We start from the raw sequence: 25816 nt of genomic DNA on the forward strand, positions 1-25816 counted from the left end.
CGACATGTCATCATGACTGATTGTCAATCAAGCCATTGCCCTGGCAATAGAAAGTGAAGCCAGCATGTTTTCTGCCCTCAGCACAGTTAACGCAGATGGAGTAAAAGTGGTGGAAAGGGAAGAAGAGTCGTTGGTTCTGTTTTTATCTGCCTTAGGACAGGAGCATGTGCCTATCTCCAAGTGGTTTACCTTTGAGAGTAGACACTCAGGTAACTCTTGACTTTTTCCCTGGCTCCCATGATGTGACAGGCAGGAGGGAGCTGTGCTGAGAGTCAAGGAGCAGTCATATCACCCAGCTGTGTCACCCAGCCCAGCTGGCTGCCTTAGGCTCCCCATGGGGATGGTGCAGCTCGCTGGAGTCCCTTCTGCGGATGTGGCACATGGGGAGATGCAGGAGAGGGCACACATATGGTAATCAGATCTATGCTTCGGTGACTGCTCTGGCCTTGCTGTCTGAAAACAGCTTTGGAGTCAGGCATGGGCGGGGAGAAGAGGTCAGGCTGTTGTCGTGACCTGAAGTGACACAGCAACAGATGGGATCTGTATCCCATTTTTTTCTTCTCAACTTTACTCTGGCAATAAAGAGCTCAGGGGCTTGTGCTGACAGAAATAAGCCATCTCCCTGCTGCCCACTGAACTTCCTGGCAAATATCATCTTTGCTGTTCAGCTGCTATCAGAGAAGCCTGACTGCATGGATGAGGGGGATGGATGAAAATGAAGTAGTTGTGTCATTGGAATATCCCTGATATTTACTGAGAACATGACACATCTTTTTTGCCCTTCAGCTTTTGCCCCTTTCCTCTCTGCAGTCCTTCCTGAGGACAGAGCATCAACTCTCTTCTCCATTTGCCTTTGGTGACTCGCTGTGCCTCTCCCTGGGCATGGAGGAGTCAAGAATACACGTAGGTTGAATGCAAAAATCCCCCAGTGACTCCAACAAGAGCTTGCTGCTGTTAGATACCTCGTGGCTTCCTCGCTGGCCCTGCCAATTCCCAGCTGTCTTGCTGTGAGCTTTACCTTTGGGTGCTCAGGATGTTACTGGCTTCTGCTCTTGGTCCATCCAGTTCCCCCCCCAAGACAGTGCAGAGAGCTGTGTTGGCAGTGGGCTGGGGTCCTCTAGCTGACTGGTAATAGGAGAGCTGTGGAGACTTGTGTGTTTGTCAGCTCACCCCCTTAGCTACAGCACCACAGGGGCAGTTGCACAGAAGTGTCCCCTGCCAGGCCCTTTCTGTCAGAGAAACCTGTCCACGGAGACTGGCCTGGTGAGGAAGTTTTCTTTTGCTTCTCATCTTTCTGCTGCCTGCTCCCAGCCCCCTCTGTGCAGAGACGCGGTGTTGTGTCAGACTCTCATCGATCCATCCGCGTCCTCTGCAGTACCTCTCAGATCTTGTTACCGCTGCATATCCGCCCTGGAGGGAGAACGTGAGACACAGGCTGGAGGAGCCGTACTCAGTTCTTCCCCCCTTCCCGTTGCTGTGTTATGTTCCTGTAAGGTGATTACGTTTCTAGCCGAGGCTGGGGGATGGAGCCCTTGGTGCCATGCAGGGGGAAGGTCACCTTGGGCACCACATGCAGAGCCACCCTTAGACAGACCATTCATCCAGCATTGAGCTTCCTGTTTCCATTTGAGTCAATGGAACCTTTTGCCTCTCAAGCAGAGCAGACTGATGGCTAGAGGCAGCTCTGCCAGCTGCCACTCTTGGGGTTTGATCTGGGGACTGGGTGCAGATTTCTCTAGAGCAGCATCCCTGTAGGCAGTGCCTTGGCCTGCCCTACCTAGAAGTAGGTGAGGTTGGAGTCATTGTGGTCGTGCTGGGATGGAAGGGTGCTCCCTGGTCCCATGTGGTGAAGTGGAAGGAGTACAAGACTTTGATGGGTGCCAGCTTTGTGCATTCTGTGGAGTGGGCACGGCAAGCATTTTGGATGCCCAGCTTTCAATTCAGCACGATCCAGAAATCCCAGTACAAGATCCCATGACTTTACCCACACAAAATTTCCACAGAGAACAAGAGGAATTCTGGAGCTTCCCACGAAGCGCGCTGCAGGGGCATCTGCATGATGTGTTTGCCATGTAGTTGCTTGTCTCCTGGAGCTCTTTGCCACTGCCTTCAATGGGTGGAAGCAGTGGCATGTCATTCTCTCCCCTGGGATAGCTGGAGTCCAGCAAGGAGGAAGTTTATGTTTCCTGGACCCGAGCGCTGAGCTGGGTGAATTCTGCATCAGAAATTGTGACTCTGTTTTTGCATTTTGTAGACTAGTCATGCAGCCTGGGCTCATTCCTTTTAACAGTGGTGGTCCTCAGATTGAGTGCTTGCATCCTGCTGTTGTCATGAGTGAAAATTCAAGACAGATAAAACACCACTGCTCTGAAAGACCTCAAACTGCAAAGTGTTGGACGGTGGGAAAGTATTCAGAGGAAGGTGTCCCGTAGGCTTGCCCTGTTCTTAGCTCTCCCCTGGCTGTTCCGTGCTGGTCACCCCAGAGACATTGTATTGGGGCTAGATGGTCTGTCTCCAATAGTCATCAAGGATGTGTCTCCTGGGATATTTCTTTTTGCCTACCTTGTACACTTATGCAAGACCTTATACACTTGTACAAGGACTGGAATGAAGTGCCCATCTCTCCTTGGTTTGTGGAGGGAGCCCTAGTGACCAGCTTGTGTTAGACACTGGATTTCTACTGATGTGGGAGAGCATCTTACCATTGGGGGAGAACGGGAGAGGCAGCAGGAGCATAGTATCTCATAGGGAAAGCTCGTCTGCTCAGGGAGGAGAACCTGGCTGAGGGACTTTGGCAATGTTTGCCTTTTGCATTCAGCAATCTCCCCCTGCAACACCTGCAAACACCCTGGCCAAATGCTCTGGTGGCAGCAAAGCCAGCAGATGAGAGCATCGGGGAGACTAGAAATTCCAGCCAGTCCCTGCAAGGGTGTTTGGAGGTATTCCCTGCCATAACTCCATTAAAATGCTGATCTAGTTGGCAATCAACCAATGTTGGGGCAGGATGCAGTGGTGAATCTCTTCTACCCCCATCTCTCCCAGGGCTCTCTACTATCCACACCTGGTTGCTGTGGGCCGCAGCCCAGGGCTCTGGTGTGTCGTAGTGCCTTCCTGAGGTGGGTGAATGCTCACCATCCTGAGCAGGGCATAGGTCCTGGAAGCCGGTTTGTGAGCCATGGCACCATTTTGGGAGTCTGGAGCTGTTTGCAGGTCTGGGACCCCTGGCTCTTAATCAGAGGTTCGGGCTGTAACTGAAACCAGGGGCCAGGGCCAGGAGCAGGGATCCAGCATCAATTCCTTTGCTTTATTTGCTGGTGTGGTCTCTTGGCTGTCTGTTCATTTAAGACAAGGATGTCAGACCATATTCTGGCTCTTGGGATATTGTACTTATGTAATATTACACACAATATTGGAGTTTGCAACAGTGTGCTCCGGGCTGGCACGCACCTCCGTGAGATACTCTCCTGTCCCTGTAGCTCCTGAGGTGCAACTGCTGTGGCTGCAGCAGCAGCAGCAGGGGGAAGGATTTTTTGCCGAAGTCATGCAGCCCCTTGGAAATAGAGACATGCCGTGATGGGAGACCTGCTACCTTCCTACCTAAACTGTGCTGCAGCCAAGTGATGGAGATGGGCACAGCTGAGGACTCACTCAGGCCAGGTGAATCTGGGTATGACGTTATCTTTCAGATGCTGACACCAGCACAGTGCAAACTGCTAGCTTTTACATCCCCTGTCTTTGTTGGCTGATGGGCAGAGATTGAGAGATAGGAACATCCTGCTTTGCTTGCTGTGGGATCCGATTTGGTTTTCTTAACTCATAATTTCTTGTAGCTATGGGTAAGCCTAAGGGCTTTAGCAGTTGCCAGCCTGCAGCTACCTCTGCTTCCAGCATCAGGAGGATGTTCACAAATTCTTGGGGGTCATCTGTGTGTGAGGCCAAAGCTGATCATGTCAATAGAGCAGCAAGGTACAGGAATATCCAGGAGGTGATCTGAACTGCCCTGCAGAAGGAGGGTGATGACATGGGAGGGCCAGCAGAAGCAGAGAGGGTAGTGCTTGGGGTCCTGCTCCCTCTCCTTAGACCATGGGGCCACAGAGCTGAGCAGCTCCTGGTAATCTCCCTGCACATCCCCTGCAGCTTCCTTCGTGTTTGATAGTGATTTGTTGGGTGGGGAGAGCTGGGGAGGGGGGAACTGGAGCATGGAAACCGCAGGACACGTGATGCAGAGGTGAAGCTGAGACAGCTGCAGCTTGAGACGAGGGCAGGAAATACTCGTGCCCGCAAAGAAGCCGCGCGAAGCAGCTGGTGTGCCGGGGAGCGTGCCCACGTGGGCTGCCCGAGCCACTTGGTGCACAGCTGGTGCAAACTGCGCTCGCCAGGTGCTGGTGAGAGGGGCTGGTTTCCAGTAATGGCCTTGCAGCCATGGGGATGTCCAGTGCTCCTGGAACGCTGCCGGCCAAATCCTTCTGCCCTTTGCTGTTGGGCAGCAATTGTTCAGAGATGAGCCAGGATCTGAATCTGGATCGGGGCCATTCCTAGTCATCCTGGCAAATCAGGAGCTCCCCATCATCCTGTCTTATTTTGTTTTTGATCTACATTTTTCCCTCACTAGATGCCCTCCACGTGGGTGCTGCTGCTCCTGGGACAGCACACCAGTCACCTCACAGCAGAATGCAGCAGCTTCGAGCAGGCAGTGCTGCTGGCTGATGTGCTGCGCTCGCAAGCAGGTAGCATGCGAGAGACCTCCCAGCGCGTGTAGGCCCTGCTACTGTGGTTCTTCATCGCGGCGTTCCTCATCACGGGTGTGAGGACGGGACTTCACCTTCACGGCAGGCCCATGAGGGGCAGGCGTCCCCATCACGCCTCTTCTCTCTCACGGCTGGGAAGTGGAGCAGATGGAGCATCTTACTCCTGGCCTCCAGAGAAGCAGTAAGGCTAAATTAGAGGCCTCAGCTGATTTATTGTTGTGCTGTCTGGGAAAGCCATCTGTTACCGACACTTCAGCAACCTGATAGCTAGTGCCCAGAAGTGCTGATGGCAGGCACGGCAGTAAGTGAGGCCAGGAAGAGGATGCAGTAACCCCATTGCTCGGTGTCTTCATGCACAGGCACATTCAATTTGCCGTTATGCTCTCTGATTCGGACTGATCTGTTCAGGAAAGCTTGCGGAGTTGAGAGGTTGAGCTATTGTCACTTCAAAAATGAGAGGTGTATGGTTCTTCCCTTTAAAATAGGTTGATTTTTAATAGAATAGAGTTACTTTGGGGTTTCTTTTACATGAGATACATAAATTGTAGGGCCCAGTTTGTGTTCGTTACGGGTGTAACATGCATTTCATTAAGAGCAGCCTTAATTTTGCAGTCCGGCCAAATTCAAGCTCGACTGCTTACTGTCCACCTGATTGATGCCTTTATCATTGCTGCTGGACATGGTGGTGTCCACACTAGATGGGCTGCTGGGAGAGTGTTTCTGGGTTGCAAAACACCTGCCCCCCTGGAGGTGGCTGCACTTCAGTGGAGATGGGTTTACACGTGGACTGAAAGCAGGCTGGCGAGCCCATGCAGAGCCCTGAGATGGAAGGGGCTTTATAAATGCTGAAAGGCACGATATGTGGCTCCAGACTGCAAGGTGCTGAAGACTCTGGCCTCAGTCCAGCAAAGCACTTAATGCATGCTTGACCATTCCCTTGAAATCACGTGGGATTTTTGTTTTTCTGAGTGGTATTCGCTTGCAGTTGGCAGATCAGAATTGTCCTAGCTAACCTGGTATCGAGCCAAGTGTACGTAGAGAGCAAGCCTAGCTGAAAATCCCTACGGGAGGCCAAGCCTGCCCTGAGCTCAGTAGGTGTCTGGTGAGCTGCGTGCTAGCTGAGTGGTCCTGAAATCCCTTCGCTACGTGGTAAACTCGTGCATAACGAAGGCAGTCTGAAATCCTTCCTTAAACTTCTGCAATTTTTAATGGCTAGTGCTGGCCTGAATATCAGATTCAATGGGCTTCTATTGAAATATTAAGAGGTAAATACCATCACTTAATTCTCCGTGCTCTTGCATAGGTTTATGCTCATTGTAGGTTTATGCTCTCATGCGCATAAGAGTCATGCCTTTTTTTTTTTCCCTTTCTCACTTAGCTTTCTTTCTCTGGAACATGACCAGTGCCACCTCTGAGTGCTGAGAAGGCTAGAAATAATCACGCAGGTGATGCTCAGTGGAATCTACAGTGTTAAATATCATGGGGTTTTTTTGTTTGTTTGTTTTTTTTAGGGAAAAAAAACCCAGAGTGACTAACCTGCTGCCCCAGGCTGGATTAGTCTACCTCAGCCAGCTGGGGTCAAGCTGTAATATGAGCAAGTATGTAGCCACCAGTGCACTGTTTGTCCCCATGCACACGCGTTGCACTGAGCATTGCTAGTGGAAGGGGGTGGATGTTTCCTTGAAGGCTGTCCTTGATAAATCTATTCTGGAAGGTAATTTGGGTTAAAATCTCTTTTTATCAGCATTTTTTTTGTTTTAAGAAAAAGTCTTTCCAAAAAATCTGCAGAGATGGAAATTTTGCAACCTTTGGCAGTCTGTTCCAGAGTGTCCTTATCCTTGCACGTTACAGCACCCTATCCATCAGCAGTTAAGTGAGGCTTGGATGAGGTTTCGGTTTTGAATCACTTTAAGGGTGGATCTGTTTTTCATGTAACCAGAAGGTAATTTGGTTTCTTCTGTAAGTGGTGATGGGGGTGAGTTAGGGCAGCTTTTTCTTTCTGATGCAACCACTCATGCTGGAGGGGAAGGCTTTGTGCCCAGAAATGTGACCATGTCCTTTGCAGAGTGCTGGAGGAGACAGACCGTGTTGGATGTTGGGTACATTGTGGCAGTGTTTATCTGACCCAGTTAAGCCAAGCAATTTAGAGGTTGGTGTTACCTTAATGCAAAGACAGGACATAGCTGGCAGGATTTCTCCATGTGGATGGGGCATTGAGCATGCAGGCATGGGAAGGTCCTCAAGCCAGAGAGGTTCAGCTCCTCGCAGAAGCTCCATCCACCTAGCCCCTCTGCTCGCCTGTTCCCTGACCCCAAGCCCTTGCTGCTCCTGCTGCAGTCCTCCCGTGAACAAGATGCTCCCTTTGCACACCCTCCAGTTGGTCCAGGGCCGGGCAGAGAGGTTCCAAGTGATTTTCCTACAGTGCCTCAGGAAGCCTGCTCTGAAGTCAAGTCCCACGGGATTTAGGCAGGCACCCGAGTCATGCAGGGCCTTTCTGCTGGCCATCCCTCTACAGTCCCATGGATGCTTGGGGCAGGCCGTGAGGCTCCTTGTGGTCACGAGGCCATGGAAAGGCATTTGCTGGTGCAGCTGGATGCAGCCCACTGTGTGCTAGGTCCCGGCCTTTCCCTTGGATGGAGATAAGCTTGGGAGGCTGCGGGGCTCGGGCTGTGAAGGGTACAACCTGTTTGCAAAGCCATGGCGCAGCTCAGTGTGCAAAGTGACAGCATGTGAGCAGAAGCTGAGAGCGTTGCCAGCTGCAGATGAGGCTCAGGTCAGATGGGCTTTGCTGCCTCTTTCACAGAGCCTCTCCTGGCTCCAGCCAAAGAAGTACTGTCTGCACACCACCCTAGGGAAGCTGGAGGGTGACCTATATGCTCCAGGCCTCAGTTACCATCTGGGGCTCATCTGTCCAAGTCTGCTGGTAGTATCCACTCTGAGACATCAGGTCTCTTGGACCTGCTGGACCAGCGTGGGATATGGCTGCCCTCCCTTCTGCTATTGCTGTGGCACCAAGTGCTACCTCCTCCTGCACCTGTCTGTGCAGGAAGGGACCACTTTCTGTCTTCTGCAGCAACTGAAGAGATGTGGTGTACCCTGCTGAGCGATTGCTTGTCCTTAGAAGATTCAGCCTAGATCTGGCAGTTGCTTTCTCTGCCCTGATGCATATATGGCCTCCAGTGCTGTAGGACCATAGCGCTCGATGGCCCCACTAGATGGTCTCTTCCCTGCGCCTTGGAGGTCTTTCACCACTTCTCTGTGCTAGAGCTTCACCATCTGTCAGTCCTCCTTGGTGCCTGGCCTCCTCCTCCTCAGCTGCACAAGGGGGAAGAGCAAAGCAGGCCACCAAAGGAGCCTTTTTCTGTGAGGACCAGATCAGTCCTCCTGTGCCCTGAAGTGTAGGTGAGTTTCTAGCTCCTTGTTGGCTGAAGTGGTACATGTGAGCAGTGGGGTACATGACAGACCCCAAACCACTCCTCGCTTCAGGGAGCTCACCAATGCTGAAGGCGACAGAACTGTGGCTTGACTTTCCACTTCAGGCATGTGCTCTCCAGTTGTTCTTGATCGCCCGCATGGGGAACTTCTGCCATGTTTTCAGCTGGCCTCCATTCATCTACCTTTTCCTTTTGAATTTCCACTCCCTCCTCAAGGCTGGGTGCCAGTTCCCCCCACCCGCCTGCCCTGGAGGGACCATGCACCCCCACACAGCGTTCCCTGCCAGGGACTCTGCTCTCCCCTTGCAAATGCAGGCACTGGCGAGCAGATCCAAGTGCGTGGGATCAGCAGCCTTTGGCACTTGCTACAGCAATCATGGTCAGAGCAGGCTGCAAGGGTGGGAAGGAGGGGAAAGGTTGCCCAAGCTTGCAAGGACATGGAGACTGCAGCAGGGTGCTGGGTTTCCTGTTTGCCTTCAGGAGGGTGGCTGGTGTTTGCTAAGATGTCTGTGTTGTGCTTGTGGCTCTTGCAAGCTGAGGTGGAAATACTTCTGAATTGGCATTTGGTTTGTTGTCTGGATAGTCTGTCTGGCCCTGAAAGTGGTAGGACAGGGCAGTGCTGCAGCAGGAGGGATGGGAGGATGGTGTTACGGTGGGCTCAGAGGAGACCTGGAAGCAGGCACTGTGGAGGCATGGAGGCGTATCTGAACCAAAGGGGCATGAGGTTGTTCAGGGAAGCAGCATGTCAGTGCTTGCTTGATTGGGATGGTGGCATTTGTGCTTGCTGAGCTTCCTGCTGAAGAGTCATTTCCTTCCACGGTGCAAAGGCGCTGGAAGGTATCTGAGTCACTAACGATAGTGGAGCTAGAGAGAGCTGATCTGCAGTAGATCAGTGTGGTGTGAAGAGGGCTGCATAAACCAAGCCCCAAACCACCTTCTCCCCAGCACACACAGGCATGTTTAGGAGGATGAGAGAGCTGAGCAAGCAGCTGCAAGCATGCGTGGGTAGAGCTTTTTGCCTTGCTCCCTCCAGGTGCATGGTGTCCTCCCAGGGACTGCTTTTGGGCGTATGAATTCCCTGCTTGCTCCTGCCTTTGAGAACCTCCTCGTTTTCTCTGAGGTTTTCTCCATAGCATGGATTTTAGGCATACAGTTTGCAACACCAGCTGTATCTCCACTGACCCACGAGCACTCTTTGCAGCAAGAAGCAAATGCAGTGCATAGTTAATACGCTGCAGTGTCCCTCAGTAGAGACAAGATGCTTGAGATCTCATGCAAAGGAAGGCCATAACCATTCTGACACCTTCTTTCCACTGAGGGACAGTATGTACTTATTAATTATTGCCTGGTAAACTATTGTGAAAACCCAGCTGGCAGCTCTTTCCAACAGATTTTGTCAAGTGATATGTCCTTTAAAGATAGGAATAGTCTTCAGCCCTGCAGTACGTCATGGATGCAAAGACTAGCTTTTGAATACTGTGATACAATTTTTTAGGGATAAAATAACATGCCCTTTCACTAAGGATATGAGTACATGGACAGATTATGACAGGCCAAGCAAATGTTTGAATGTTCAGCCAGCTAGTTTCCACGGGGTGGGTGATGCCTTAGAAAGTCACACCTTGCTTGCTTTAGGGAACTTGTCTGCATGCCCTTTACAGTCCCAAGGAACTGAATCTTTTTGTGCACTTGCCATTATTTGCAGAGTTTTGAGGGTTATCGCAATGATCTGAACTAGCTATGTCCCAGGCCAGGCAAGTGAGCAAGTTGCAACCATCTCTAGATGCAAATTTACTGTGCTGCACAGTATATCCTGTCAAAAGGTAGAAGACCATCCAGGTTTTGGTGGGTTATTTTCTCCATGAGCGTTTGGTGCATGTGCAGAGTGTGCAAATCACAGCACAAAAGCAATTTTAAAACAAGTGTCTCCAGTCCAAAGGCTGCTGTGACTCTGCTTCCCCAGCAGAGAGAGTTGGGTTTAAAGAGGATCCCACTTTTCTCCTGCAGTGTTTATCACAAGTCTCCCCAAAGTCGTGCTGAATTTTGGGGCTTGCCACTCTATGTGTTTGGAGTGAGTGTCGTTGCTCACAATCCAGCTCAGAGCTGCCAGCCCCTGCTGTTGTTGATGAGCAGGTCACATTTCTGCCTAGCATTAAACTGCAGCAAATTGAAATGAAGGGCAGGTTGATCCGCAGCGACTGCGGTAAGTGGAGTTTAATTGGGATGAATTACACGCCAGGTTTGCAGTAATCTCCATCCCACGTTGCTCAGAAGCATCATCTGCTTTGGAAACGTGACTCAGAAATGTTGTTGTTTGATTCCCCCGAGCATTTAAGAAACTTTATTTTTCCAGGAAGCAAAGATTCTTGGGGTTTGGTGGGTTTTTTGGTGGTGGTGTAGCTGCTGCTGTTGTTTTCTCTTTGTTTTATGGTAATGAGGATCCTTTCCCAGAATTTCCCCCGGGGAGGGAGGTGAGCGGCTGCCAGACGTTCCCCTACCAGCTCTTCTCCAACTCCCTCCCGTCTCTCTGCGTTTGTAACGTGCTGGAGCGCTCGCGGCCTCGCCGAGCCAAGGAGCTCGCTGCTGTGTGTTGGCCGGAGCTGCGTCTGCAGATTTACAACCTTCACGCATCTCCGGGCAAATCTGCCACCGCGCCGGAAACTGCACCAAAATCTGGGGTGAAAGTGTGTGTGTTGGGGGGCAGGGAAGGGGCACGGTTTAGTTGTGTAAACCAGGAGTCAAGGCAGCTTTAGCGTCTAACTCGAATTTGGGAAGGAATGGACCTTAATTCATGGCGCTCGTAAGGCGCGGGAGCTGCAACAGGAACATCCCCTGGCCGGGCGGAAGGCTCTGCCCCCGGAGGTTTCGCCTCAGCAGAAAGGCTGCTCTCTCGAAAGGCAGGGGAAAAATAAGCAAAGCAAAGGAAAAAAAAAAAAAAAAAAAAAAGGCACAGCTTGCAGATGCCTGCTGGTGGGAGGAAGAGGAAAGCATGGGGCATGAAGCCAAAGGGCTGAGGAGCTCGCCGTCCCCGGAGCTCTGCCCTGCGCTCCGATGCTTGCAGGCGTTGGCTGGTCGTTGCAGACCTTCCCATGAGCTTAGACAGGAATATGTGATTCTGTAGTATCATCCCTCTTTGCAGGCAGGGCACAGAGCAGCCAAATGGTTTTCACAACATTTGTGTATGAACAGGCTGTGGCAGAACAAGGGGGTCTACTCCACTCTCGCGTACACCCGCTCCACACCTTGTCTCACCTTCTGTGCGTTTAAGAACTCAAGACTTTCATCTTCACAGGAGTTTCAAGCCATCACTAACCCTCCTTTCCTTCTCCCTTTATCTCTTAGTGGATATTCGTGAAATCAAAGAGATTCGTCCAGGAAAGAATTCACGTGACTTTGACCGGTACCAGGAGGATCCATGTTTCCGACCGGACCAGTCGCACTGCTTCGTTGTCCTTTATGGCATGGAGTTCAGGCTGAAGACCCTCAGCTTGCAAGGTAAAGCACTCGTGACCCCAGGGCTCTGCCAGTGAGGACAGAACAGCCCTCACAGTAAGGCCATCGTCACCACAGTGCCTGGACTTTGCATACGTCCTTCCAGGAGCACGGGGAGTATATCCGTGGGCAGATGTTTTCAGCATGCTCAAGGGGTGTCTTTGGAAGAAGTGACACTGTTTCACTGATGCTCACACTGATCTAGTTAAACCAGTTAACTCACCTGGTAAAACCAAAAGCTGTGTGAAGTGAACCCTCTAGTTCAAATGTCTGCTTGAAATAAATTGTGTCATCTCAGCTTGGCATGTTAGCGTTCGTCAGGTGAGTTGTGGTAACTGGCCATGCACATGAAGCGGTAAAAGCCCAGTTGTTTCTGCTTTGCAATTCTGAGCACAAGAGTATGCTGCCAGTTACTGCTGGTGACAAATGGTAGTTCTTAAAGTCTCGGTAACCCTGACATGTTGTTTCAATTTTCCTAAAACATCTTGTTGGTTGACTGAGGCTGGACTGGGAGCAGTCAGTTGTGCGTTCTGCTGTTGATGAGAAGTCTGTGCTGTTGAGCTACCTTCTCTCTGGGATGGGTGGAAAACGGGCTCATAATCCCTTGCTGTAGTTTAGCTGATAGATAATAACTTTTCCCACTAACAGTACTCGATCTTGTGTCTTGTTTAAACAAACCGTGATGGAGGCAGTCACACTGAATGTGCATGGCAAATCTGCCTTCTGCCTAGTGCTTGCTGCAGCGTGCAGGAACAGAGATAGCACTTCGGCCTTTGGAAAGGATGCAGCTAAGGAGGAGTTGGTGCACGTTCCCAGGGAGTTCCTGACCTGTCACCGAGGGCAGCCTGAGCATTACTCCTTGGGTACAGGGGTAACACCCTAGTGCTCAGGAACTGAACAGTGCAAAGCGTGTGCTGTGGAGGGAATGGTGTCCAGCCTGCTGTGCACGTCCTGCAGGAGATGAGCAGAAGCTCAGCAGAGAAAGGAACCAACTGGAAAAGCTCTGCTAGGAGAGTTCCTGTCTGACAGCAGCTCCCTCCCGTGGGATGAGGGAAGGGATTTCTGGCACTGGGGAGGTTTGGGTTAGTAAGCCTCTGTGTCCCTTCCTGCCATCTCTCCTGTTCCTTCTTTCTACAGCCACCTCCGAGGACGAAGTCAACATGTGGATCAAAGGACTGAACTGGCTGGTGGCAGACACTTTAAAGGCTGCCACCCCCCTGCAGATTGAAAGGTGAGAGACTTGTCCGTATCCTGGGGAGTAAGAGGCCTCGGCTAAGGGAACAGAGCAGGCAGCTTCTCAGCTGGGTCCTTCTGCCTTTGTCCAGGGCTTGGATTTTATCCCAGAAAGCTGCCAGCTCCCCATACCTTTGATTTTGTGCAGACTTATCTGTGCTCTCACTTTCAGACAGGGAGAGTTTTGCATGAAAATACAGCAGGCTGCCCTGGAAGGGGAACAGAGCCAGGGGAAGGGGGGTTGTGTGATCGTCTTCTGGCTGTAGCAACAAGCAGAATGGGCTCGTTGTTGAGAAGTTAAGGCTGAGTGTGTGCGTGTTTGTGCCTTGCCTTTTAGATGGCTCCGGAAGCAGTTCTACTCGCTGGATCGTAACCGGGAAGACAGGTAAAAAGAGAGTGAAGCTCTCACTTACAGAGACTTGCATATTCACAGAGGCAAGGCCTGTTTCACCTGGTGCCAAAGCCTCAATATTTAAGACACTCCTCATTCAAACTATCCATATGACGCTTTAAAGGCTCCCCGCTCCCCGCCAGCTTGACATCTTTTTGACCATTTCTGACTGTACTGAGCCGCGAGGGCTCCCAGTGGGAGCCGTCACGTGCACAGAGCAGTCCTGCTCTTGTCCTGGGTGTGGAGAGTCATGGCGAGACTTGTCTACCTGGACTCAGGTGCTGAGTAAGACCCTTGGCTGGTACTGCTTCCAGGAGAGAGATTGCACTAGAAGGGTTTCCCTTCGACTTAAAAATCCAAAGCAGAGGCTTCTTTTGTGTTTCCTATATTTTTAGTTTTCATTTCCAAGAGACCTTAATCAAATCCTTTCCTGGCTCATTCTCACTGTATTAAAACATTAAAAAAACTCCATCATCTTTGTTTCCCTGACCTGTTTCTCTGCTGTTTGGACCCAGTAACACTTTGAGACCCAGTAGCTGCAAAGCACCTTCACCCCTTAGCTGGCATCACCAAAGGGAACAAATATGAAAGAGCCAACAGACAGCTCTGGCCACCCAGTTTGGGGCTAAACTGGACTGTGCTTGTTACTCACCACCCCATGCCACCCAGTTCATCTTATTCTCCTCCTCTGAGGTTTGTGAAGCTGTGGATCTTCCCACTGCTTGATTTCCAGGTAGGTGGGTTGCAGCAGGGCTGCTGCCTGTGGGGTTCATGTGTGAATATCTGGTGATGTCCTAGTAGATGAAATGTCATGCCTGGACCCGTCACAAGGAGCATCTGGTCAATCCGGGGGAGATCGAGGAGTGGGGGGTATAGACCCTGTTGTGGAAATTACTTTCAGCTCTCTGCCTGTGCTCTCCCTACTCCTGCAGTCTGCTTTGCACAGGACACATGGTGGCTAGTAGTCTTCTCCTCTCAAGGTGCTGTTATTTGCTTCCTTTCGTCACTTGGGCATAATTTTCTCCAGAGAGATTAACCAAGCGTGTTAACCTTGTGGTATTATTTCTGTGCTCCTCGGCTCCCCTGAGACAGCAGGCCCGATCGGGAGAGGGGAGAGCAGAGGGAAGAGCTGGAGATGTTGTGGATACAGCAGTACATGCCCTGCGGCAGCGCTGGAGCACCTGGGCTCCATCTGCTCCCTTTATTTGTTTGGGCTCAGCTTTCTGCCCTAGCAACGGAGCACCTGGCGGATCGCTCTATTCCAGAGGACCTTCCACTTTTTGCTTCTTCCCTGGTATTAATCTAGCAGTGCTAACGATTTCCAGGTTTCACCCTGAGCCCTGGAGTCCTCCTGGTCCTTGCAGGAAGCTCCTGCCAAGAAACTTTTCATAGCTGCTCTCGTGAACCTGGCTCTCCGCGGCGGGGGCTCCTGGCTGGGGGAACCATGGGTGAGTTTGCACCGCGGTCAGCCAGGTCCACCCTGCAGAGCAGCCAGCCAAAGTAATAGCTCGGTAGTCAGCTGGGTGCGGTGGAGCGAGCAGGTCCTCCATCCTGCTTTGGTTCGTGGTGCTGTGTTTCTGCCTCCCTTCGAGACTTTGCGTGCTGCCCCATGCCAGCCAGGACAGACAGAAAAGGCTGCTGTGGGGCAGCCTGGGATTAAATTAAACCTGGCCAAAACTTGAAGTAGAGCAGAGTGGGAGAGGGAGTGTCTTGCATTGTGGAGATCTCTGCATGTTGGGCATTTTCACCTAAGAAATCCCATTGGGAATCCTCTTTGGGATTTTCCCTTGGAACTAGCAGGGCCTCATCTCTCCTGCTGTCTTCCCAGGGCAGCTTGAGCTTAAACTTGTCAGAGGGGCGTCTGGAGGTGGTCGGTAGTGTATGACAACGTGTAGGTGCTGTGCACACCTCTCTAGACGAAGGCCCTCTCTGTCCTGCTTAGCTGTAACCAAAGAACCGACGTGGCCAAAATCAGGCTCCGCTCTCCCTTGTCGGAGGAGAGGGAGTGTTTTGGAGGGGCCTGTCTCCTGCCCACGGCTCGCGGATGCGGGTGGCTGAGATCCCAGCTTGAGTGAACACGGGCTTTACGGCCGCTCCGGAGCCGCCTCCGAGCGCCAGAAATCGGGCGCCGTGGTGCACCCCTTTCGAATCGAGGCTTGATTTTCCTGTGTCGTAACGCTCGGCGTGCTGGTCGCCGTCGATGGCCGGGCACGAGGGGGAAGCTGGCAGGAGTGCGGCGCGCTGGCTCCTTTCGGCAGCGCCGGCGTTCCCCGGGGGGCGAATCCGGCTGTGCTGGAGGTGCCCTGTCCCGTCGCTCCGGGTGGGAGCGCTGACGCTCTCCTTCGCCCGCGCCGCGGACCCCCGGGGCTGGCAAGCGGGATTTCTGCGTGCTCAGCCGTGGAGAAGGCTAGGGCAGGCACGGGGAGGGCTGCACGAGGCTTTGGAGCGTGGCTCCGAGAGGAAGGGGAAAAAGTTGGTACTTGTTTTATCTCATCTGTTTTTGGAGTAAAGCTAATAAAATGGCTTTCTGGCAGGACAAAAGACTCGTCTGCCCGAGGTACGTTCAGCAGTGCTGATAGCCGGCCTGGGCTGTTCCTCTTGTGCGTGGGTGGGCTTTTTTTTTTAATTTATTTTTATTTTTTTTTAATTTTTAATATGATCTTTCTATTAGCATTTAGAACTAAGGCAGCAAAATACAGCGTATTCCCTAGCTGCTGGTCAGGGGGAGAGGACTAAATACAAACCATTCCAGCCCAAAGTGCAGAAAGTGCAAAATAGAAATGCCACAGCGTAGAGAGGGAACACCGAAAGATTTTATGTCTTCCTATTTTACAAGCAACTGTATGTTTCCTGCAAAGCGGGGACAGACGTTGTAGGGCTCTTGGATGAAATCCTCGCCCTTCCGAGGTGTTTCAGCATTCGTTTTGGTGTCCCCGGGGCTTTTTACTTTTGCTTTGGAGCCTCAAAACAGATTTGATATGGGAATAGTGAGTCGTGATTTTTTTAAAAGAGAAAAAGAAAAAAAGAAGAAAACACTTCTCTTACAAATCAGCAGCCGCCTCGGTGCTTTCCAGAGCAGCAGGTTTTGGGAAGCTGCAGGCGCTGTTTCCCGTTCCGGCCCTGCGCGGGGTCCAAGTCCGGCGGAGCCCCGGGCTTCGGCGGGGCTCGGCACCGGCACGGGCGCGCGCGCCGGCACGCACGCAGGCGGGGGCTGTTTTCTCCGGCAGCCGGGTGTTTGTTTTTTCAAGGGAAGTCAGGTGGAAGGAGGATAACAGGATGCTGTTCTTTTCCAAACTGCCCTGGAGGAAAGTGTTTCACCTCGGGCTCGGAAAGCTGCAGAATTACAGTGTGGGGGGTGGGATGTGGGGAACGTTTCCATCCCCTCTGAGATGGCTGGATCTATCCTTTGGCCTGTTTGCCATGAAACCTTTTTTTTTTTTAAAAAAAAAAAAAAAAAAAACTTCCGTAGAGGAGATTAGTTTGTTTATTTTTTTTACTTTCTTGTCTTAAAATAGTACCAAGCTGTTTAGCCAAGGTTTTGAGCGCTTTAATATTATTAACAACACAGTAAATAAAGTCATTCTGTACCCTGTTCTCCTACCAGGAGCGGAGGGGGAAATGCTGGCCGTAGCTTTTAGAGGGATTGCTGTTTTCCACTTACCAGCGCGGTCACGTAGCCCAGCAGTCCGTGGCACGGCACCTCCCTTGGCTTGCGGACCTCTTTCCCAGCTCTTCCCGGCCCCTGTGACGACGGAGTCATCGCTCGAGGCCGTCGGGAAGCGGCAGCAGAATACGGCCCGGCGGCTGCCCCCGGCTCGGCGTGGGAGATGCTGTTTCTGCAGGCTTCTCGTGGCGGGTGGTGCTTGGGGGGTCACCAGCCGAGTCCCCCGTGGCCGCAGGGCTAATCCCAGCCCGCCGGGGTAGTGACACGCTGCTCTTGTCCCGTGCTCGTACTGCTCCTGTTGGTGTCCAAGCCTCGTACATCCAGAGCTTAGTCCTTCCTCGGACTCTGAAAACAGCCCAGCGAAACTGGAGTGAGTTGTACCATGCTCTGCGCCTGCTCCAGGCGTTCCCTGGCGTGACCTGCGCCTAGCAGAGTGTGCGGAGCCTGGAAGAGAAGGGCTGGCTGCTGCCGCTGTGCTCGCCACTGAGGTCTCTGCCCGTGCCTGCCAGCTACCTCGCTGGTCCACGTGGGACACCAAATTCGGGGCATCTTCCCCAGCGCAGCTGTAACTGGCGCAGCGTGAGCTGGCACAGTGGTGCTGTGCCCCCGTCCCCTCCTGTTGGGGTTGTGCTGTAGTGCCATGAGGTTCCCACCGTGGGCTCTCCCCCAGCCCTGTGTCCTTCCTTCCTTCTCCAGACCATGGCCTCTCTGGGAAGAAAACCCTCCAGGCCAGGGCAGAGACAGGAGCTAAAGAAGTGGGTATTAGCACCCGGATAGTTCCCCCAGCTGCTCTTTTGGGGGCCCTGGGCCTCCCTCAGGGCTGCTGCACGCAACAGTCCTTGACGCGCGAGGGCATGTCCCGTGAGCCACCTTCTCCTCCGTGCTTTGCAGTCCTGTCTCATTCCCGTGCGTGTTGCCCGCTTCCCGTCCGCCCAGGGCCCGGCAGCTGCACTGCTCTTGCTCGGCCCTGTCCCCTCTCCAGACCGCGCAGCAGGCTGCAGGCAGCTGTGCGAGGCAGCGGGTTGTCCGTTGGAGGCAGTGCGGGGCAGGCTCTGCTTCCCGAAAGGCTCCGTCCGCGCCGCGAGGGCAGCTCTTCCTGCTGGGGAGGAAAATACATGAGCAACGGCTCGAGTTGAGGCTGTTTCTGGCTCTGTAGCTCGTTTAACCATGCAGAGAGGGCAGGAGGCTGGGACCACGTGCCAGTGGGTTTTTTTGGTCCTGGTGGGAAGTAGAAGCAGGTTGCCTGCACGGTCCCGAACTGGCCACGTGCTGGCAGAGGAGATGGCGCAGGAGCCAGAGCCAGGGTCTTCTCCTGGGCTCCCGACACGTGAGCCCCCACTGTGCTGCGACACGGTGGTGTGAACGTGCTGGCATCCCGTTCCCCTGCGCGGAGGGACGGCGCGGCTCGGCACAGCACGGCTTGGCTCGGCGGCACAGCGGCACTCTGTGCCGGCAGCTGCAGAAGGCCCTCGTCTCTGCGACACCTGGCACCAGTTTCTCTCTTTGGAATTCCCTACGTCCCTTTTCCTCCTTGTGTATTTTGGCTTTGCCTCGTTTCCGAGGGGACAGTGCGAGAGCCGAGGGCTCTGCATCGCTCAAAGATGAACACGCGTGCTTCGATGTGCACTGCGTCGGCCCTGGTGTGCCTATTTGGGCCCAGAGCGGTGGGTGTCCCGGTGTCAGACCCACCCTGACCCCCATGCGGTGGGGAAGCAGCCTATAAACTCCTGAGCCCCTATCTAGGGGGCAAAAGCAGCATCTGTGATTGCCGGGGCAGGCTCGAGGTCTAGTTTTTAAGGTGTGGGGTGCCAAAAAGTTATTGCATGCAGATGTCTCAGCTCTTTAAAGCCTGTAGATGGGAGATGTCCCCATACTTCCTCCCACCAAGCGATGCTGCATATGATGTGGCAGGTTTGTAACTGTGGCTAGAGATGCCGAAAACAGGTTTTTATCTCTTTAGGATAAAATTAGCCAGGCTTAAACTGCTTGCAAAGCCTGCCCACCTCCAGCTCTCTCCACGTGTCAGAAAACAGGTTTTGGAAAGGATTCAGCCGCCCATCTTCCACGATGGAGCCCAAATACCTTAAAAATACTGGTTGCTCCTAGCTCTGCTCCCTGCGCAGGACATACGTACAATGTGTATCTAAGTGATAAATGTTGTGTTTTGCCTTGGGTCCCAACAACTGTGTCTTTCCAGGGATGTGCATCCGTCCCCGTGTTTCACTGCTGATGCCCCCTGGGGCATGGCTGCTCTTTGCATGCAGTGCCCATGTGCCAGGGTAAGACCTTTGGTCCCACAGCTCCTGAATGTTTCCCCTCTCTCCCCTGCTGAGCCAGGATTTCTGCCAAGGACCTGAAGAGCATGCTGTCTCAGGTCAACTACCGCGTCCCCAACATGAGGTTCCTGCGGGAGAGACTGACGGTGAGTCTGCAGCCCCTTCACTCCCCTCATTTGCACCGAGGACCCTCAGCAGCCTGCTGCCTGCTTTTAAGCAAGACTGCAGTGCCTAAACTCCCACGGTGCGTTTGCATGTTGCAGAGGCTCCAGCCTTTCCCGGGAGGGCCCCTACCTGCTGCCGTGTCTGAAGAGGTGCCTGCTCCCACTGGGTGCCGCACCCTGGCCCGCTTGTGGCCAGCACCCCTTGCTCCTGCACCCTGCCTCCCACGCTCGCCTGCTCCTCCCCAGGGCCCCCCGAGTCCCCAGGGGAGCCCTGGCACTGGCTCCTGTTGCAGGTTTTGCCCTGCCGGGGTAGAGCTTAGTAGCACCAGCCCCCACCTAGGGTCCTGCTGCCTGCAGTTGAGTTTCATAACACTACTGGGAGAAAGTAAATCGAACAATTTTGTAGTAAGAAGATAAGGGGCAGAGTCAGAAGCGACTGAGCTACGTTCTCATGAGGCTGAGCAGAGCAGAGAGCAGAGCTGAGAAACTCTGCTGCTTCCGACCCTCCCTGAGTTACTGGAGGGCCTTGCTCTTTGCACGCTGCTGCAGTCATCTCTGCTCGCCTGGGATTTGGTCTTCCTAAGGAAGATCCTGCTGCTCCCACCAGCCTTCCCAAGGACCCCTGCTCGTACGAGGGGTGAAGGAGCAGGGAAGTTGGATCCTGCTGGGGTCCCTTAGCTGGGCTGAGGGCAGGCAGTGCTGTACCAACACATGCTTTACAGCCCCACTCGCAGATGGGTAGTTCTGTGTGTTTCTGACACAGGGTGTGTGCTTTGCAAAGTCAACATTTCTGACCTCAAGCACCAGGGTCATCTCTGTCAGTCACTTCCACCAGCAATAAACTCCAGGGCCAAAGATCATTGCATGCCAAGAAGAGCATATACTTCATGTGTTGGAGATTGCAGACACTTCAAATATTTGCTGCAAATGAAAAACAAAATGATCCTTTTGTAACTATTTAACCAAGCTGCAATGCTTTAATGACCAGCTCAGTGATGCCTCTGTGTGAGTGAGCTTGGGAAATGCTGGTAGTACGGGGGTTTAGGATGTGCTCATGTCTCTGGGCACTGCTGTGGTCCTGTGCTCGGGGCGGAGAGATATGAAGGTGGAAGCAAAGCCAGGCCAAGGTTTGGGCTTTTATTCTCCTTTTCCTCCTCTGCAGGAGCATCTCCAGCCCTGCTGTGGGGGGATATTGAGAGCAGGTGGGGCTCCGTAGCCACAAGCCCTGCAGATCCTCTCCAGGGCTGCCTTTGGGCCCTCTAAAACTTCTGCTCTTCTTGATTATAGGACGTGGAACAGAGGAATGGAGATATAACGTACGGGCAGTTTGCACAGCTGTACCGCAGCCTGATGTTCAGTGCCCAAAAAATGGTAAGAGCTGAATTCTCTAGGGCAGAAGTGGGGAAGGAGAGCTGTGTTTGTTACTGGGCGTTTTCTATTAATTGCCTTTTTAAACCCTGCCTCCCTCAACAAATAGCTTGTTTCCTACCTCTGGGCCAGGGAAGTCAGGGAGTAAATACGTTTTTGCTTCAACCTGATTAGCACAGTGCTTCAAGGACTGCATGAGCAGTAGCTGTAAGATTAGTAAAGCAGGACCAAGCCCTGCTGTCCTTGCTCACGATGAAGCCAGGCTGGGACACCTTGCAACTCAGTGTCCTTCCCTGGGGTCTGTGCCTGAGACCACTGTGAGCGGTGGCACAAGGAGCAGGATGGAGAAGGGTGATGGCCAGACACCTACAGCTGCTCCCGGAGAGGTGGGAGCTGGTTGTGTTTGCCTTCGTACAGCACCAAGGCCTGGTGTCCGGGGGAAGAGATCTGCCCACAGTGAGCAGGAGACCAGGGCCATGGAAAGAGCGGTTTTACTTCTTCTGTCTCCTTCTTGATCAAGTTGCGCTTTCACATATCTTGACGACACTGATGCAAACCTGATACTTCTGCTTTTTCTTTTGCAGATGGACGTCCCATTCCTAGAAAGGTGGATAATTCTCTCTGTTTGCTGGGGAAGGGGCCGAGCTGTTTCCTTTTGCTCCCTAGCATGTTTTGGTGTCTGCAGCAGCCTATCTGGCATGCTGCACGCCTCTTGCTTGTCACAGTGCTGCTTGTGTTTTTGCATTTTGTGAATCAGCATTTGCATTCTAGACACTTCAGCTCGGGTCAGTAAGGGACTTCCTTTCTCCCAGGCCTCTGACTGAGACCTAGCTCAGGTCAGCTGCATTCAAAATATTGTCAGTTGTTTTATGTGAAATAAAGCAGACATTGTGCTGCTTCCCCAGAGTCACCTCGTAGCTTGTGCTAGGTGGATGCTCTGCCAGGGACTGCGCAGCGCAGCAGCAGCGACTCGCCGCTGGCCCTGCTCCAGGTTGTGCCTGCAGAGCTGTTGCCGGCGGTGCCTTTCCCTGACCCGTGCACATCTCGGCTGTGATAAAAAGAGCCTCAATTAAGACCCAGAAGTTAAAGAATGAAAAACATGTTAACCTGTCCAGATAATTTGATTCCCTCTCTTTTTTTCGTATAACAATCATAGAAAAGAGAGTTGGAAGTTTTTTTTTTTTTTTTTTTTTTTTTTCCTCCTGTTAGTCCCCAGCACCGCCCTTGGCTGTCCACTGCAGCCAGGTGCTCTCAGGGACAAGTAGCCTTTTGAGATAATCAGCTGCAAACAGTTCTTCCTTCATTCCCAGCAGCTGAGTCCATGCGCTCTGAATATCTGTAGGTCTGTCCTGTCCGCAGCCAGCCCTTGACTGCCCCGCACCTATTTAGTTTTTTTTCCCTTTTGTACAACTCAGTCCCTCTGGCTTCCTGATTATTTTTGCTGCTCTCCACTGGAGTTTCATGCTGTCCTACCCTTGGTGGTGTGACTCCTGGACTGCTCGAGGTGCCCCTCTCTCTGGGATGTGGACACGTAAGCTCAGCTGCTGGGCGTTTGCCATCCTGCCTTTGTGGTGCTTGGTGTGAATCCCCTTCATTCTCGCGGTGCCGTCTGTGGGGGGAGACGGTGTGTGTCACCTGCACATGCCATGCTGTTTGCCAGTGGCCGCTCCCATGATCCCAGCGGCTATTTTTAATGACGTGTTGTGACATTACTTGAAACTTCTCTGTCTCCTCGCAGGGGTGGAGAAAGGTCTGAACATGTCAGGGTGTCGCTGCTGGACTTTCAGAAGTTCTTGCTGGAGTGCCAGATGGTGAGCTGTGGGGCACAGGACACAGGGCAGGCGGTCATATCCATAGGGATCCTGCACTCAGGGGATAGCTTTTACCTGCAGCTGGAATGACTGGGCCATGGGGAGCTCTGCCTGGCCCAGGGCCACCACTTGAGACCACCTTGCCTGGGTCTGGAATGGGTGAAGGGGAGCACTGATAAGCATGGCCTCAGCCAGGCACCTTTGTTGGAGAAGAGATGCAGAGCAGAAGATTCCTGCAAGGCCTGAGTGAGGCAGGGGCTCCCAGAGAGAGGACCTGGGGGATGGAGGCTCCGTTGCCACCAGCCTTGCTCCGCGCGAGGCTGGGTGCACGGAGAGAGCGGTGCCCAGCACCGCCCGCTTCACGCCGGGTGCCCTCTCTCCCGTGGCTGCCTCCCTGCTGCCTCATCTGCAGCAGATAGAAAATTAACCAGCGGCGAGATGCAGCCATTTTGATGAGCTAATGAAAGACGCGTCGGGAGAGGAATAAACAAAAGGAAGCCGAGTTGGCTTGTGCTGTAGAGGGGGCCGGCCCAGCAGATGTGTGCGGCAGCGCTAGGAGGGAGAAAAATATGTGAAACCGAGAAAATGAAGACCACTTAAGAATGGGTCGGGTTTCCGCAGTTGCGTGCCAGCCAGTGTTTGTGCTGATAGCTGAATCCCCAGGCGGGGATGACCTTACATTAAGAATTGCCTCTGTAATGGTTAAAGCTTCTAGCTGGATGTGCTGCATGTGGTTTTGAATAACGCTTTCTGAAATAGCTTTTTTTTTCTTTTTTTCTTTTTTTTTATGTCTCTCTGTGGGTTTGCAGGAGCTCTGGGCTACAGATATCCTTCAGGTGCAGGAATTCATGTTCAGCTTTCTGAGAGACCCTTTGAGAGAGATTGATGAGCCATATTTCTCCCTAGATGAGGTAAGACACCTTGTGCGTGGACCGAGGGGGAACGGGGTGCAGCGTTCCTGGTACGATGGGTGCTGTGGTGTGACTGGCTGTGCCGTTTGTCCTGTTTGTGTCTTCACTGTGTGGTTGTGGTGGTCAGAGGACTGCGGTCTCCTCTGAGCAGCAGTGCTATGCAGGATGAGCTTGGTGGTTTAGACGGTAACCATGTGGCACAAGAGCAGGTATGTCTCCCCGCTGGTGGAGGGAGCAGTTTCTGGGCTCTCTTCTTGTGCTGAAGGTGTGCAGTTGGGAGCACTCATCAAGCAGTTTATTTGGGCAATGGATGATTACAAACAATGTAATTACTAGACAAAAAGAAATTGTATTTGGCTTATTGCCCCTTTGTAGCATGTCTCTGTTCAAAGCAAGAAAGTTAGTACCCAGAACTAGTTGAAAACTAAAGAATAAAAACAACTGGAGATAGCCATATGGCCTTAATAAGCTATAGCCTGCCATGTGAGCTGAGAGCATGTCTGATTTGCAAAATAAAATGCAGAGTGATTTGACTCCAGTTGGGCTATTGTAAGGATCTGTATACAGACACCTGGTGTGACATGGAAGATAGATAGGTGGTAACACCTGAAGCTGTGGTCACTCGAGCACACTGGGTCAGGTACCTGTGCACTGAGTCTCAGTTGCCTCCAGTGGGAGCTGAATCAGGCCCTTGGCTACTTGGTGGTGGTGGAGTCAGTGGTCAGTCTCCTGCTGCATGATACAGTCTGTGCAGGGCTTGTAAAACAGCTGCCCTCTTGGTAGCTGCTGACGCTGAAGGCGAGCTGTGTGTGTAAAACTAACCCGCCACACTCAAATCCCCCGTGTCGTTAACACTCTTCTATTTTTTTTTCTCTTGAGCAGTTTCTCACCTTCCTGTTTTCCAAAGAGAACAGTATCTGGGACTCACAACTGGACATGGTGTGTCTGGAGAACATGAACAACCCCCTCTCTCATTACTGGATCTCTTCCTCGCACAACACGTAAGGACGAGGGAGATACCTCTTCCCCTGCCCTTCTTTTCCCAGCATCCTGTTCTGCCATGCCAGGGTGAAATTCTCCCAGTAACCACTTTGCCTGATCCCAGTGATGTGACAAGTAGACTTTTCCCAACTTGAGATCAGTACATCAGAGACTTTCCTCTTGATACCCCAGTCCTGTGTCTGTGGTTTTATTATCAGTGTTTCGCTTTCTCAGTAATGCATGTCTGCTCAGACTATGCTTTCAGGTCCCAGGCTGTCACCGTGGCAGGGTCTTACCGTTAGCAATATCACCTTTCATAACCTTTAGGAACAGATGTGATAAAACCCTGGCAGGCTGAAGTTGACCATATACCTCTCAGCTGCATAGAAGAATCTTGTAGGACTTGGAATCCTTGCATGCAGACACACACTCTGTCTGTTCTCCCAGTTGGCTTGGTGCAATGGCAACATGTTAGTCCTAATTTAAAAGCCGGAGTGTCTGATCTCCCAAGCCAGCTGATAACTGAGCTGGAGCACAAGCAGGAAGCTCCAGTCTGCCTTCAAGAGCTGGGCTAACCCTGCTCTGGGGCTGTGGGAATGGCTTCCTTAGGCTGGCTCAGGGGGCTCTTTGTGGCTCTTTGTGGTACCAATACTGATATCACTCCTTAAGGCTCATCTCAAGGGCCAGCAGCAAGACTGTGCCTCAGTAAAGTAGTGTTTGAAGCCCCTGAGAGTAGGGATAGAGTTGAACCTTACCTAGGCAAGATGACAGGAACTGCGTGGGAATTGCTCTCACCTTTCCTTACAGCACAGGGGCAGGTCTGTGGTGTCTTAGCAGACATACCCTCCTGTAGTGCATGTCTGTCTTCTCACAGAATCATAGAATGGTTGAGGTTGGAAGGGGCCTCTGAAGATACCTAGTCCAACCCTCCCTACTCAAGCAGGTTCACATAGAACACATTGCCCAGGATTATGTCCAGATGGCTTTTGAATCTCTCCAAGGATGGAGACTCCACAACCTCTCTGGGCAACCTGTTCCAGTGCTCTGTCACCCTCATAGTAAAGAAATTTTTCCTCACGTTCAGACAGAACTTCCATGTTTCAGTTTGTGCCAGTTGCCTCTCATTGTATTGCTGGGCACCACTGAAAAGAGTCTGGCTCCATCCTCTACTCCCTCCCTTCAGATACTTAAACACATTGTTAAGATCCCCTCTAAGTCATCTCTTCTCCAGACTGAACAGGCCCAGCTCTTGTGGCCTTTCCTTATACGAGAGATGCTCTAGTCCCTTAATCGTCATAGTAGCTATCCACTAGATTGACTCTGGTAACTCCATTCTCCTGATG

General features: G+C 52.4%; 1 protein-coding gene across 4 annotated transcripts in view; it reads left to right on the top strand.

Moving 5' to 3' along the window:
• Positions 1 to 25816, top strand: part of PLCG1 (phospholipase C gamma 1) — a 55388-nt gene that overhangs the window by 12506 nt on the left and 17066 nt on the right. For all 4 annotated transcript variants that reach the window (XM_062588932.1, XM_062588934.1, XM_062588933.1 and 1 more), the window contains exons 2-10: positions 11525 to 11677; positions 12812 to 12905; positions 13245 to 13292; positions 19300 to 19384; positions 20690 to 20773; positions 21355 to 21377; positions 22509 to 22581; positions 23391 to 23492; positions 24375 to 24493. In XM_062588932.1, the coding sequence (XP_062444916.1) occupies positions 11525 to 11677; positions 12812 to 12905; positions 13245 to 13292; positions 19300 to 19384; positions 20690 to 20773; positions 21355 to 21377; positions 22509 to 22581; positions 23391 to 23492; positions 24375 to 24493 (781 nt within the window). The remainder of the gene's footprint in view (positions 1 to 11524; positions 11678 to 12811; positions 12906 to 13244; positions 13293 to 19299; positions 19385 to 20689; positions 20774 to 21354; positions 21378 to 22508; positions 22582 to 23390; positions 23493 to 24374; positions 24494 to 25816) is intronic.

Source organism: Rhea pennata, chromosome 16, assembly GCF_028389875.1.
Source record: "Rhea pennata isolate bPtePen1 chromosome 16, bPtePen1.pri, whole genome shotgun sequence".
Taxonomy (NCBI): Eukaryota; Metazoa; Chordata; class Aves; order Rheiformes; family Rheidae; genus Rhea; species Rhea pennata.